A 13,957-nucleotide genomic window follows, 5' to 3' on the forward strand; every position below is an offset into this window, starting at 1 on the left:
ATCTGCTCCAAGTCCCTCATCCAGTACTCAAACGGCTTCAGAACCTGGAAGATGTGAAGAGGGATAGTGACAAGGGTGCTCTTGATCAGAGCAAGGCGACCTCCAAGAGAGAGATGTCTGTGGGACCAGCTGTGAATCCGGTCCACCATCTTCTGTCGGATATCTAAAAGGTAGTCGGCCTTCAGCCCCCCCTTATAGATAGGCACTCCCAGGTAAGTGAAAGGGAGGAATCCCTGCTGGAATCCACTCACCTCTGCCACCTCGGCCGCCCAAGAGTCGAACTTCTGAAGAGATAGAAGTGACTCTTTCCCTTGTTCACCATCTGGCCCGACACGGCAGAATAGTGGTCAAGACAATGTACCAGCCTCTCCACGGACTGTCTGTGCGCCCTGACAAAAATGACAATGTCGTCGGCATAAGACAGATGGGATATGGCCGGCGCGCGTCGAGCACATCTATACTCCATATCAGGATGTGTAGCCACAAGCCTGTCCAAGCTCCTCGACAGATAATCTGCAGCAAGCACGAACAAAGACGGCGATAACGGATCTCCCTGGCGAAGTCCCCTCGTAGAGTGGAAGAAACCTGCCGAAGCCCCGTTCACAAGCACAGAGAACCAGCACGAAGAGATACATCTCCTGACCATACTCACCCACCCCGGCGGGAATCCCATCCTCTCAAGCACCATGAGGAGGAAAGGCCACTGCACTCGATCATAGGCCTTCGCCATATCTAGCTTGAGGGCCAGATTAGGGGAGTTAGCCTTCTGAATGAGCGTCCTGCTGATATCATGAATCAATTCCTGAGCCAGGAGCACATTATCACTAAGCAAGCGACCCTTGACAAAACCGCTCTGGTTCGGCGCCAATACTAGAGGAAGCAGTGGCGCCAAACGCGATGTCAAGATCTTGGTGATGATCTTGTTGGTCACATTGCAAAGGCTAATCGGCCTGTACTCCGCCCAGGTCGCCGGGCTTGCCTTCTTCGGCAAGAGTATGATGGTCGTGGCTGTGAAGCTGCGGGGCATAGGGGCCCCCAAGAAGAAGTCCTCCACTGCTGCCACCACCTCTGCTCCAACGATGTCCCAACAGTGCTGGAAGAACAGGGACGAGAAACCATCCGGTCCAGAGGCGCTGTCTCCACTGATGCCAAAGACCGCCGCTCTCACCTCATCTGAGTCCGGGACTGCACAGAGGCCCTCGCGGTCCACTGAGTCTGGAAGGCTGCTCAAGAGATCAAGGTCCGGCTGCTCCAACTGCTCAACATCTGTCGTGAGCAGCTGCTGAAAGAAACCTACCGCCGACTGTCTGATATCGTCCTCTGACGTGAGAGTCTGTCCTCCTGCCTGAATGGCGTGAATCCGTGACTTCACCCGCTTCTGTCGCACCCACCCATGGAAGAATTTGGAATTTCTTTCGCCTTCTACCGCCCACCGAATGGCAGCCTTCTGCTTCCAGAAATCCTCCTCCATCCTAGTGCAGAGTACATAGAGAGCGGTGCATCGGCTGAGCTCACTCCTATGGGCTCCCGTGGGATCCCCGTCGTAAGCCGCCTGCGCAACGGTAACTGCCTCCTCTGCCTCCCTCAGCCTCTCGAAGATGTTCCCAAAGACCTCTCTGTTCCATCCTTTGAGAAAATTCTTCACTCTGCTGAGTTTGAACTGAAGATTGAGCATGCCGAAGAAGCCCGTCTCCGCCGCCCACACTCTGGTGATCTCATCCCTGAAAGTATGATGCCGTACCCACATGTTCTGAAACCTAAAGGATGGCCTCGGAATCTGGGTAGTGAGCTGGCATCGCACGAGCAAAGGGGCATGATCTGAAGAGATCCTAGGCAAGTGAGTCACCCTAGTAGCTGCAAAGACTGTCGTCCAATGCTCCCCTAGAAGGACTCTGTCCAACCTCTCCCAGAGCCCACTCCTCGTCCAAGTAAAAGGTGGGCCATCAAAGCCTGGGTCCAGGAGCTGGCAGTCTGCAACGGCGTCAGCAAAGTCCATCATCTCTCCATGCCTATCTGTCGTACTGCCCCGTCTCTCTTCCTCCAACAAGAAGATGTTGAAGTCGCCTCCAACAAGCCAGGGTGCCCCGTCAGTCGCTAAGGAGATGTCCCTGAGCTTATTCCACAAATCGTATCTCCCCTCCCTCGAGCACTTAGCGTACACTACGGAGAGAAAGATTGGAGTAGGGAATATAGCAGCAGTAACTCGGACATGAAGAACTTGCTCGGAATCGTCGATCACATCGACCTGCCAATCCCTGTGAGAGAAGATCCAAATCTTGCCGTTTGTGTTCGAGCACCTAAATTGCAACCCAAAGCGCCTACTAAAGAAAGAAGGCTGGGGTTCTGTCTGAGGCTCAAGCACTGCGGCAAACAACACACTATACATATCGATCATATTCTTGAAACTGCCTTGGGTAGTAGCGTTCGCTATCCCCTGGGCATTCCAGATCATGAAATGGCTAGACATTGGAAACTCAGCGAGTTCCCGAGGCCGAAAGCCTCGCCCTCTTCGGTGTACCCTCTGCTGGAGGGGAAGGAGGTCCTATGTACTGAATCACCGGATCTGAGAGTTCAAGCCTCGTCTTCGGTACCTCACAAATCATATGATCCTGGTGGTCATCGCTGTCTACCTCAACCTCAGCATCATCAGAGGGAAAATCCTCCAAGACTCCGAACATGTTGTTGTCATGCAACACCATCGCTAGGGGGCCGAACCCGAGCCCAAGTCGAAGTGTAGGAGAGAGCGATCTAGAACCCCGCTCACTCTCTGACGAGGACTTATCCGCCTCAATGCCATGCTCTCCCTCGCCGTCTGACACTGTCCTTTCTGCGATAGAGGTTGCCCGTCTCTCTGCCCGGCGCTTCTCTCGCCACCTCTGTCGACTAGCAACTTTCTTCGCGTTCATCTTCTTCTTAGGAGCGACGAAACCGTCGTCCTCAGCAACCTGTGCACCCTCTGCGACTGCGGAAGAAGACCCAGGGTGTGAGACAGAGGTGGGAGCCATCTCTGTGACCGCCAACTCCTGCCTACGTCTCACTTGACGCGGAGGCTGGCTAACCTCTGGGGGAGGCCTCTCTGTAGCCTTTCCCGCGCTAGACTGCTGCCGCTGGGCCTGTGGCTGTTTACCAGCCGCAGAGCTCGCGGCGAGGGGCTGCTCTGCACGACGCGACTCACCCTCTTTGTTGGGGGTCGGTCTGTTCTGGGAGGGCGGCCCATGAGTGTAATCCCTCTTGGGAGGCATGGGGCGCTTCCCAGAAGCATAGCAAGTCATCGCTGAGTGGCCTACGTGCTTGCACTCGGAACAATATAAAGGGATCTTATCCCATTTCACCTTCAAAGTCACATGTTTCCCTGCAATGTTAATATCTATCTCCTCTGGAATAGGCCTCGACAGATCCACCTCAACACAAATACGTGCAAAGGAAACGCGCGATCTAGAAATAGTGGCACGATCTACTTGAACGGGCTTACCTAGCATCTCACCAATTGCAATCAAAGAGGACTCCTCAAATAAATGAACAGGTAAAGCAAGAATGTTACACCAAATAGCCACAATAGGGATCTCAAAAAACGGATCAAAATCAGGTGTCCATTTAAAAACACGCATGGGATGATGTTCAATATACCACACAGGAGAGTTGTTAGGACCATTTAACAATTTCACATAGTCACGCATATCAGACAATTGGATGAAAATATGTTTTGCATTCAGAAAATTCCACGACATGGCACCAACCAATTTAAGATTACCTAAGGCTTTTTGAATTTGGTGGGCAGGGGGGATGGAGTGAGAAAATTTTCCGACGATGGCAGGTCCTATACGGTCTGCAAGAATGGAAGTTTCATTAGCCGAAAAATATAAGCAAGGTTTACCTTCAACAATCCGGACCTCGCCTCTCTTGTCAGCTCGTTGACGGTCTAGGAGAATTGGACCTTCTGCCGGCTGCCCCGACTTGAGAACATCAGCCATTGATCGACCAAAGAAAATATTTGGATTGCTTTCAGGCGGAACAGCCGCTGCTTCATGTGGGGTTTCAGAATTTTCCATAGTCGTTTCCTCCTCCAAAATTGTATCTTCTTCCATCCTATCCGCCCAAGGGGATGAGGGGACCATGCCCGGGTCGCCGGAAGACAACGCCGACTGTTTCTGGTGCATAGAAAGGCTGTGACCCGTGGCTGTGTTGCTGGGAACAGCGGCTGCAGCAGCCTCTGGGGTCGCCTTCATGCCTGGAATCGGAGGGAATTCCATCATATTTGAAGCTTCAAACTCGTTGGAGTTGAGGGGTATAACAACTGGTGGGACAGGAGGCTGCCTGGAATGGTGCCGTCCGGTAAACAGATACGCAGCCAGCTCCTTTCCGGTAACAGAGTTTGGCGGAGGAAGGCTGTTCTTATTTTTTTTGATTTGGGCTGCTGAGTTGGGTTTAGGTGATGGGCGATTTTTATTTGGGCTGTGGGAAATTTGGGTCTTGTTTTGGTGGGTCGTTTTGTTGGGCAAAGGTGGTTTATTATTTTGTTTTGGTAAATTGGGCTTTGAGTGGGGTGTAGGCATTTGGGCAGTAGATTTGGGCTGGGAATCATTGGCAGAGGGAGTTAGGCTGGGGATAGCAGATTTGGAGAGGGAGGATTTTAAAAAGCCACTTACCAGGCCCTGATTTGAATGGTCGTTGTCCATGGCGGAAAAATTCGGGCCCAATTCCTTAGGCCCGCTGAGTGGCCCGACTCCAGTATGAGCCTCCACCAGGGATCGAGCCTCCATGAGATCTAGCGTTGCATTTTCATCTCCATACAGCATACGATCTGCCTCCCTAATAGCCGCGAGATTCTCGGCCAATTCCAGTTGATGTGGGTCAAACATTCCTTCCGAGATTAACCGTATCTCCCCTTCCATAAGCGAATCACACGAAATCTGCTGATTCTTCCCCTCACTCAACGCAGAAGATGGCAAATTATTTTCGGAGAAAATCGAATTTTCAAACGCATGCACCTCTCCCAAATTTGAATTCAAATTCCCTCCTCCACGATTTGCTGTTACTCCACTCCTAACAGCTGTTGAATGCAATCTTCCTAAGTTATCACCCGTATCTTCATAAGAAATTTGAACGTTAGGCAGGGTTGGGTTTCCGCGATTATCGCGGCTATTACGGGAGGAACTCTCACCAATCTGCTGACGCCTCCCATCGCCACCCTTCTCGTCCAGATTCATTGGGGAGACATCCGAAACCCTAGCAGTAAGGTCAGCAACTGGCGCCGCCGCCTCCGACGCTGACTCCGGTCGGTTTACTGCCGGCTGTCGGATCTCCTGAAAATGACCATTTTTCTCATCAGCTATGCGCTGCTCCTCCATTTCTCTCTGAAATTCCTCCTCCGAATTAAGCAAATCATCATCATCAAAGTCCGAATCGTTTGAAGATTCCTCCTCCTCCGACGGCGAATATTCAGAACCCCCCGACTCCGCCTCTGCTACGGCCTCCGACTCCGATTGTAAATCTGATTGTCTCGCATCACACCAAACTGGATCAGTTTCTTCTTTATCCGTGCGTTCCCGCTGAGGGGAAGCCGGCAACCTCCGCAGCGGGTTTTCCGCCATTGCCGGAAAACCTCAAGGTTTCCGACCACCTCCAAACTTCAAACAGAAACGGTAAAACTGACTGTCAACCTTGGCAGACACAGAAACTAAACTAAACACGACGGAAAGGCGGCAAAATCCGCCGGAAAAAGGAAAGGAAGATGACGGAAAAAAAGGTGACTCGACGGAAAAAAAGAAAACGACCAAAAAACCGACCAAAACCACGCCGAAAACAAAAACCAATCGGACAGATTGGGTAAACGACTAAGACGAACAAGATTGACGGAAAAGAACTAAACGAAAAACACAAAAATTGGTGAAATCTGACTTGGGAACTTCGAAAAGCTAGAGAGCATTGTGTGTTTTTAGTGTGTGTGATTTGCGTGCAAAGTGACGAATTGGTTTAGGGTTTAGGGTTTAGGGTTTTTTTTTTTTTTTTTTTTTTCCTCAAACACCATTACGGCGGGGGGTTAGGCGGACCCCCAACCTGTCCATATCAAATCAAACAATAAAGTGTCGTACATTGACCAAGCCCAAAAGTGACTTGGTCCACAAAAAGAGATACATATCAAAAAACTTATCTAAGCTACTAGGATATCCCCACAAGCCGGGTATTATCCATCTAGCAAACGAACTAATAAAGCACATAATAACTTGGGCGATGACCAAGGAGTGGTCAAGCCCAAAGGAAATACAAGAAATACATATCAAAATCCATAACAAAAATAAAAACTCATCCATCTCGATATCTGAATCTGAAGTTCGGATAGCCCAGCTGGTCCATCCTCACAAGCGACTTCAAGTACCGAGGCGCTGTATCTGAATCATAGTAAGTGATGGCAGGGGTCTGGACCCCCCTACCTGCAAGAAAATCTGCTGCCCGGTTACCCTCTCGGTGGATGTGAGAGAACCGAACCTGCATCTGTGAGAGCAAAATGCGAATGCGAGCCATGTGATGTCTCACGTCCGCCGCTCCCATGCGTCCCGAAGTGAACACTGCGACCACTGCTGCTGCGTCCATCTCGACCCAAACCTGTGATGAGAACTCCATAGCCATCGTCAACCCATGAAGAAGAGCTAGAAGCTCCGCCTCGAAGGCCGACGCAGCTACAAGGGGCGTGCAAAAGGCCCTCAAAAGAGAACCGTCTGAGCCACGAACCACTCCCCCACCACCAGCCTGTCCCGTCGAGGTAGAGAAGGCCCCATCTGTGTTCAGCTTCACCCAAGGATCGTCGGGTGGATGCCAAAGCACACTCAAGGACCTCAGAACTCGCCGGCGAGGAGGAACTGAAGGCATGAAGTCGACAGTCGGGGTGCAACCGCGCCAATGAAGGGGGACTAGCACACCCGCCGCCACAAGAATCCGCAAATGCCGAATCACCTGCCAAATAACATGGGAAGAACGAAAAGAAACGCCGCGGTGCTTGCAGCTATTCCTCTCCGTCCAAATGAACCAATATACCAAGCAAGGAATGATAAAACTGATGTGCAAGGTGGGAGCCCTGTGAGAGGACCTCCACCAAAAACCTATTCTAAGTGCAATATCAGTGCACGTGTGAATGTGTGTGCTAATATAAGGGAACCAGCCATCGAAGTAGTCCCAAACAGATCTCGCCAACGGACTCGACACAAACAAATGCTGAAAAGACTCGACTGAAAAAGAAGAGACACAACACAGACACTTGGATGCGAGAGAGATACCGCGGGTCTGAACATAGCACTCAACAGGGACCCTCTGGAGGAGGAGGCGCCAGATGAAGATAGAAATGGTCGGGGTCAGCCCAGCATTCCAAACCATGCGAAGTCCGAAATGTCTAGGGGACCGTGTCCGGATGAGCTCCCAAGCTGAGGCCGTCGAGAACTCGCCATCGCCAGTGAGGCTCCATCGCATCACATCCCGCCTGCCCACCTCAATCGGAACAGCCCTGATAAGATCCAACACATGCAAAGGCACACCATACAAAGCCAAATAATCATGCAGTTTATCAACATGCCAAGTATGATCACGCCAAAACCTAGAGACCTCAGCGGCAGGAAGATCAGTCCCAGGCAGACAATAGGTCCTAAGGGGGAGATCCCCGACCCACACGTCATCCCAGAAACTAATCCGCCCTTCGCCGAGGGACCACCTAATGAGACCATGAACCTGACCCCTAATGTCCGTGAGACGATGCCATATAGGACTATCATGCACAGAGTAAGGAGAAATGAAGGCACGACCAGCATGGAAACAATACTTGCGCATGGTGAACTGCGCCCATAGTGAATCCTGCGCGAGAAATCTCCACCAGAGCTTGATGCTGAAAGCTTTGACGAGCTCACGAAAACGACGGATGCCAAGGCCTCCCTCATCCAACGGCAAGCAAATCTTCTTCTTCCAGCTAACCCAGTGAATCTTCCTCTGCTCCCCAACCGTGCCCCAAAAGAACCTGGCCAAGATCTGCTCCAAGTCCCTCATCCAGTACTCAAACGGCTTCAGAACCTGGAAGATGTGAAGAGGGATAGTGACAAGGGTGCTCTTGATCAGAGCAAGGCGACCTCCAAGAGAGAGATGTCTGTGGGACCAGCTGTGAATCCGGTCCACCATCTTCTGTCGGATATCTAAAAGGTAGTCGGCCTTCAGCCCCCCCTTATAGATAGGCACTCCCAGGTAAGTGAAAGGGAGGAATCCCTGCTGGAATCCACTCACCTCTGCCACCTCGGCCGCCCAAGAGTCGAACTTCTGAAAGAGATAGAAGTGACTCTTTCCCTTGTTCACCATCTGGCCCGACACGGCAGAATAGTGGTCAAGACAATGTACCAGCCTCTCCACGGACTGTCTGTGCGCCCTGACAAAAATGACAATGTCGTCGGCATAAGATAGATGGGATATGGCCGGCGCGCGTCGAGCACATCTATACTCCATATCAGGATGTGTAGCCACAAGCCTGTCCAAGCTCCTCGACAGATAATCTGCAGCAAGCACGAACAAAGACGGCGATAACGGATCTCCCTGGCGAAGTCCCCTCGTAGAGTGGAAGAAACCTGCCGAAGCCCCGTTCACAAGCACAGAGAACCAGCACGAAGAGATACATCTCCTGACCATACTCACCCACCCCGGCGGGAATCCCATCCTCTCAAGCACCATGAGGAGGAAAGGCCACTGCACTCGATCATAGGCCTTCGCCATATCTAGCTTGAGGGCCAGATTAGGGGAGTTAGCCTTCTGAATGAGCGTCCTGCTGATATCATGAATCAATTCCTGAGCCAGGAGCACATTATCACTAAGCAAGCGACCCTTGACAAAACCGCTCTGGTTCGGCGCCAATACTAGAGGAAGCAGTGGCGCCAAACGCGATGTCAAGATCTTGGTGATGATCTTGTTGGTCACATTGCAAAGGCTAATCGGCCTGTACTCCGCCCAGGTCGCCGGGCTTGCCTTCTTCGGCAAGAGTATGATGGTCGTGGCTGTGAAGCTGCGGGGCATAGGGGCCCCCAAGAAGAAGTCCTCCACTGCTGCCACCACCTCTGCTCCAACGATGTCCCAACAGTGCTGGAAGAACAGGGACGAGAAACCATCCGGTCCAGAGGCGCTGTCTCCACTGATGCCAAAGACCGCCGCTCTCACCTCATCTGAGTCCGGGACTGCACAGAGGCCCTCGCGGTCCACTGAGTCTGGAAGGCTGCTCAAGAGATCAAGGTCCGGCTGCTCCAACTGCTCAACATCTGTCGTGAGCAGCTGCTGAAAGAAACCTACCGCCGACTGTCTGATATCGTCCTCTGACGTGAGAGTCTGTCCTCCTGCCTGAATGGCGTGAATCCGTGACTTCACCCGCTTCTGTCGCACCCACCCATGGAAGAATTTGGAATTTCTTTCGCCTTCTACCGCCCACCGAATGGCAGCCTTCTGCTTCCAGAAATCCTCCTCCATCCTAGTGCAGAGTACATAGAGAGCGGTGCATCGGCTGAGCTCACTCCTATGGGCTCCCGTGGGATCCCCGTCGTAAGCCGCCTGCGCAACGGTAACTGCCTCCTCTGCCTCCCTCAGCCTCTCGAAGATGTTCCCAAAGACCTCTCTGTTCCATCCTTTGAGAAAATTCTTCACTCTGCTGAGTTTGAACTGAAGATTGAGCATGCCGAAGAAGCCCGTCTCCGCCGCCCACACTCTGGTGATCTCATCCCTGAAAGTATGATGCCGTACCCACATGTTCTGAAACCTAAAGGATGGCCTCGGAATCTGGGTAGTGAGCTGGCATCGCACGAGCAAAGGGGCATGATCTGAAGAGATCCTAGGCAAGTGAGTCACCCTAGTAGCTGCAAAGACTGTCGTCCAATGCTCCCCTAGAAGGACTCTGTCCAACCTCTCCCAGAGCCCACTCCTCGTCCAAGTAAAAGGTGGGCCATCAAAGCCTGGGTCCAGGAGCTGGCAGTCTGCAACGGCGTCAGCAAAGTCCATCATCTCTCCATGCCTGTCTGTCGTGCTGCCCCGTCTCTCTTCCTCCAACAAGAAGATGTTGAAGTCGCCTCCAACAAGCCAGGGTGCCCCGTCAGTCGCTAAGGAGATGTCCCTGAGCTTATTCCACAAATCGTATCTCCCCTCCCTCGAGCACTTAGCGTACACTACGGAGAGAAAGATTGGAGTAGGGAATATAGCAGCAGTAACTCGGACATGAAGAACTTGCTCGGAATCGTCGATCACATCGACCTGCCAATCCCTGTGAGAGAAGATCCAAATCTTGCCGTTTGTGTTCGAGCACCTAAATTGCAACCCAAAGCGCCTACTAAAGAAAGAAGGCTGGGGTTCTGTCTGAGGCTCAAGCACTGCGGCAAACAACACACTATACATATCGATCATATTCTTGAAACTGCCTTGGGTAGTAGCGTTCGCTATCCCCTGGGCATTCCAGATCATGAAATGGCTAGACATTGGAAACTCAGCGAGTTCCCGAGGCCGAAAGCCTCGCCCTCTTCGGTGTACCCTCTGCTGGAGGGGAAGGAGGTCCTATGTACTGAATCACCGGATCTGAGAGTTCAAGCCTCGTCTTCGGTACCTCACAAATCATATGATCCTGGTGGTCATCGCTGTCTACCTCAACCTCAGCATCATCAGAGGGAAAATCCTCCAAGGCTCCGAACATGTTGTTGTCATGCAACACCATCGCTAGGGGGCCGAACCCGAGCCCAAGTCGAAGTGTAGGAGAGAGCGATCTAGAACCCCCGCTCACTCTCTGACGAGGACTTATCCGCCTCAATGCCATGCTCTCCCTCGCCGTCTGACACTGTCCTTTCTGCGATAGAGGTTGCCCGTCTCTCTGCCCGGCGCTTCTCTCGCCACCTCTGTCGACTAGCAACTTTCTTCGCGTTCATCTTCTTCTTAGGAGCGACGAAACCGTCGTCCTCAGCAACCTGTGCACCCTCTGCGACTGCGGAAGAAGACCCAGGGTGTGAGACAGAGGTGGGAGCCATCTCTGTGACCGCCAACTCCTGCCTACGTCTCACTTGACGCGGAGGCTGGCTAACCTCTGGGGGAGGCCTCTCTGTAGCCTTTCCCGCGCTAGACTGCTGCCGCTGGGCCTGTGGCTGTTTACCAGCCGCAGAGCTCGCGGCGAGGGGCTGCTCTGCACGACGCGACTCACCCTCTTTGTTGGGGGTCGGTCTGTTCTGGGAGGGCGGCCCATGAGTGTAATCCCTCTTGGGAGGCATGGGGCGCTTCCCAGAAGCATAGCAAGTCATCGCTGAGTGGCCTACGTGCTTGCACTCGGAACAATATAAAGGGATCTTATCCCATTTCACCTTCAAAGTCACATGTTTCCCTGCAATGTTAATATCTATCTCCTCTGGAATAGGCCTCGACAGATCCACCTCAACACAAATACGTGCAAAGGAAACGCGCGATCTAGAAATAGTGGCACGATCTACTTGAACGGGCTTACCTAGCATCTCACCAATTGCAATCAAAGAGGACTCCTCAAATAAATGAACAGGTAAAGCAAGAATGTTACACCAAATAGCCACAATAGGGATCTCAAAAAACGGATCAAAATCAGGTGTCCATTTAAAAACACGCATGGGATGATGTTCAATATACCACACAGGAGAGTTGTTAGGACCATTTAACAATTTCACATAGTCACGCATATCAGACAATTGGATGAAAATATGTTTTGCATTCAGAAAATTCCACGACATGGCACCAACCAATTTAAGATTACCTAAGGCTTTTTGAATTTGGTGGGCAGGGGGGATGGAGTGAGAAAATTTTCCGACGATGGCAGGTCCTATAACGGTCTGCAAGAATGGAAGTTTCATTAGCCGAAAAATATAAGCAAGGTTTACCTTCAACAATCCGGACCTCGCCTCTCTTGTCAGCTCGTTGACGGTCTAGGAGAATTGGACCTTCTGCCGGCTGCCCCGACTTGAGAACATCAGCCATTGATCGACCAAAGAAAATATTTGGATTGCTTTCAGGCGGAACAGCCGCTGCTTCATGTGGGGTTTCAGAATTTTCCATAGTCGTTTCCTCCTCCAAAATTGTATCTTCTTCCATCCTATCCGCCCAAGGGGATGAGGGGACCATGCCCGGGTCGCCGGAAGACAACGCCGACTGTTTCTGGTGCATAGAAAGGCTGTGACCCGTGGCTGTGTTGCTGGGAACAGCGGCTGCAGCAGCCTCTGGGGTCGCCTTCATGCCTGGAATCGGAGGGAATTCCATCATATTTGAAGCTTCAAACTCGTTGGAGTTGAGGGGTATAACAACTGGTGGGACAGGAGGCTGCCTGGAATGGTGCCGTCCGGTAAACAGATACGCAGCCAGCTCCTTTCCGGTAACAGAGTTTGGCGGAGGAAGGCTGTTCTTATTTTTTTTGATTTGGGCTGCTGAGTTGGGTTTAGGTGATGGGCGATTTTTATTTGGGCTGTGGGAAATTTGGGTCTTGTTTTGGTGGGTCGTTTTGTTGGGCAAAGGTGGTTTATTATTTTGTTTTGGTAAATTGGGCTTTGAGTGGGGTGTAGGCATTTGGGCAGTAGATTTGGGCTGGGAATCATTGGCAGAGGGAGTTAGGCTGGGGATAGCAGATTTGGAGAGGGAGGATTTTAAAAAGCCACTTACCAGGCCCTGATTTGAATGGTCGTTGTCCATGGCGGAAAAATTCGGGCCCAATTCCTTAGGCCCGCTGAGTGGCCCGACTCCAGTATGAGCCTCCACCAGGGATCGAGCCTCCATGAGATCTAGCGTTGCATTTTCATCTCCATACAGCATACGATCTGCCTCCCTAATAGCCGCGAGATTCTCGGCCAATTCCAGTTGATGTGGGTCAAACATTCCTTCCGAGATTAACCGTATCTCCCCTTCCATAAGCGAATCACACGAAATCTGCTGATTCTTCCCCTCACTCAACGCAGAAGATGGCAAATTATTTTCGGAGAAAATCGAATTTTCAAACGCATGCACCTCTCCCAAATTTGAATTCAAATTCCCTCCTCCACGATTTGCTGTTACTCCACTCCTAACAGCTGTTGAATGCAATCTTCCTAAGTTATCACCCGTATCTTCATAAGAAATTTGAACGTTAGGCAGGGTTGGGTTTCCGCGATTATCGCGGCTATTACGGGAGGAACTCTCACCAATCTGCTGACGCCTCCCATCGCCACCCTTCTCGTCCAGATTCATTGGGGAGACATCCGAAACCCTAGCAGTAAGGTCAGCAACTGGCGCCGCCGCCTCCGACGCTGACTCCGGTCGGTTTACTGCCGGCTGTCGGATCTCTGAAAATGACCATTTTTCTCATCAGCTATGCGCTGCTCCTCCATTTCTCTCTGAAATTCCTCCTCCGAATTAAGCAAATCATCATCATCAAAGTCCGAATCGTTTGAAGATTCCTCCTCCTCCGACGGCGAATATTCAGAACCCCCCCGACTCCGCCTCTGCTACGGCCTCCGACTTCCGATTGTAAATCTGATTGTCTCGCATCACAACCAAACTGGATCAGTTTCTTCTTTATCCGTGCGTTCCCCGCTGAGGGGAAGCCGGCAACCTCCGCAGCGGGTTTTCCGCCATTGCCGGAAAACCTCAAGGTTTCCGACCACCTCCAAACTTCAAACAGAAACGGTAAAACTGACTGTCAACCTTGGCAGACACAGAAACTAAACTAAACACGACGGAAAGGCGGCAAAATCCGCCGGAAAAAAGGAAAGGAAGATGACGGAAAAAAAGGTGACTCGACGGAAAAAAAAGAAAACGACCAAAAAAAACCGACCAAAACCACGCCGAAAACAAAAACCCAATCGGACAGATTGGGTAAACGACTAAGACGAACAAGATTGACGGAAAAGAACTAAACGAAAAAACACAAAAATTGGCGAAATCTGACTTGGGAACTTCGAAAAGCTAGAGAGCATTGTGTGTTTTT

The 13,957-nt window shown here is 51.4% G+C and overlaps 1 protein-coding gene across 1 annotated transcript; it reads right to left on the bottom strand.

The window, feature by feature from the left end:
• Positions 1-247: 247 nt before the first annotated feature.
• On the bottom strand, positions 248-2,467 carry LOC121754888. The gene is made up of 3 exons (XM_042150179.1): positions 1,427-2,467; positions 1,117-1,345; positions 248-513 (listed from the first exon to the last, which is right to left on the bottom strand). The coding sequence occupies exons 1-3, from the start codon at positions 2,465-2,467 to the stop codon at positions 248-250; spliced, it is 1,536 nt and encodes a 511-aa protein (XP_042006113.1).
• Positions 2,468-13,957: the final 11,490 nt, after the last annotated feature.

Source organism: Salvia splendens, chromosome 11 (assembly GCF_004379255.2).
Source record: "Salvia splendens isolate huo1 chromosome 11, SspV2, whole genome shotgun sequence".
Lineage (NCBI taxonomy): Eukaryota > Viridiplantae > Streptophyta > Magnoliopsida > Lamiales > Lamiaceae > Salvia > Salvia splendens.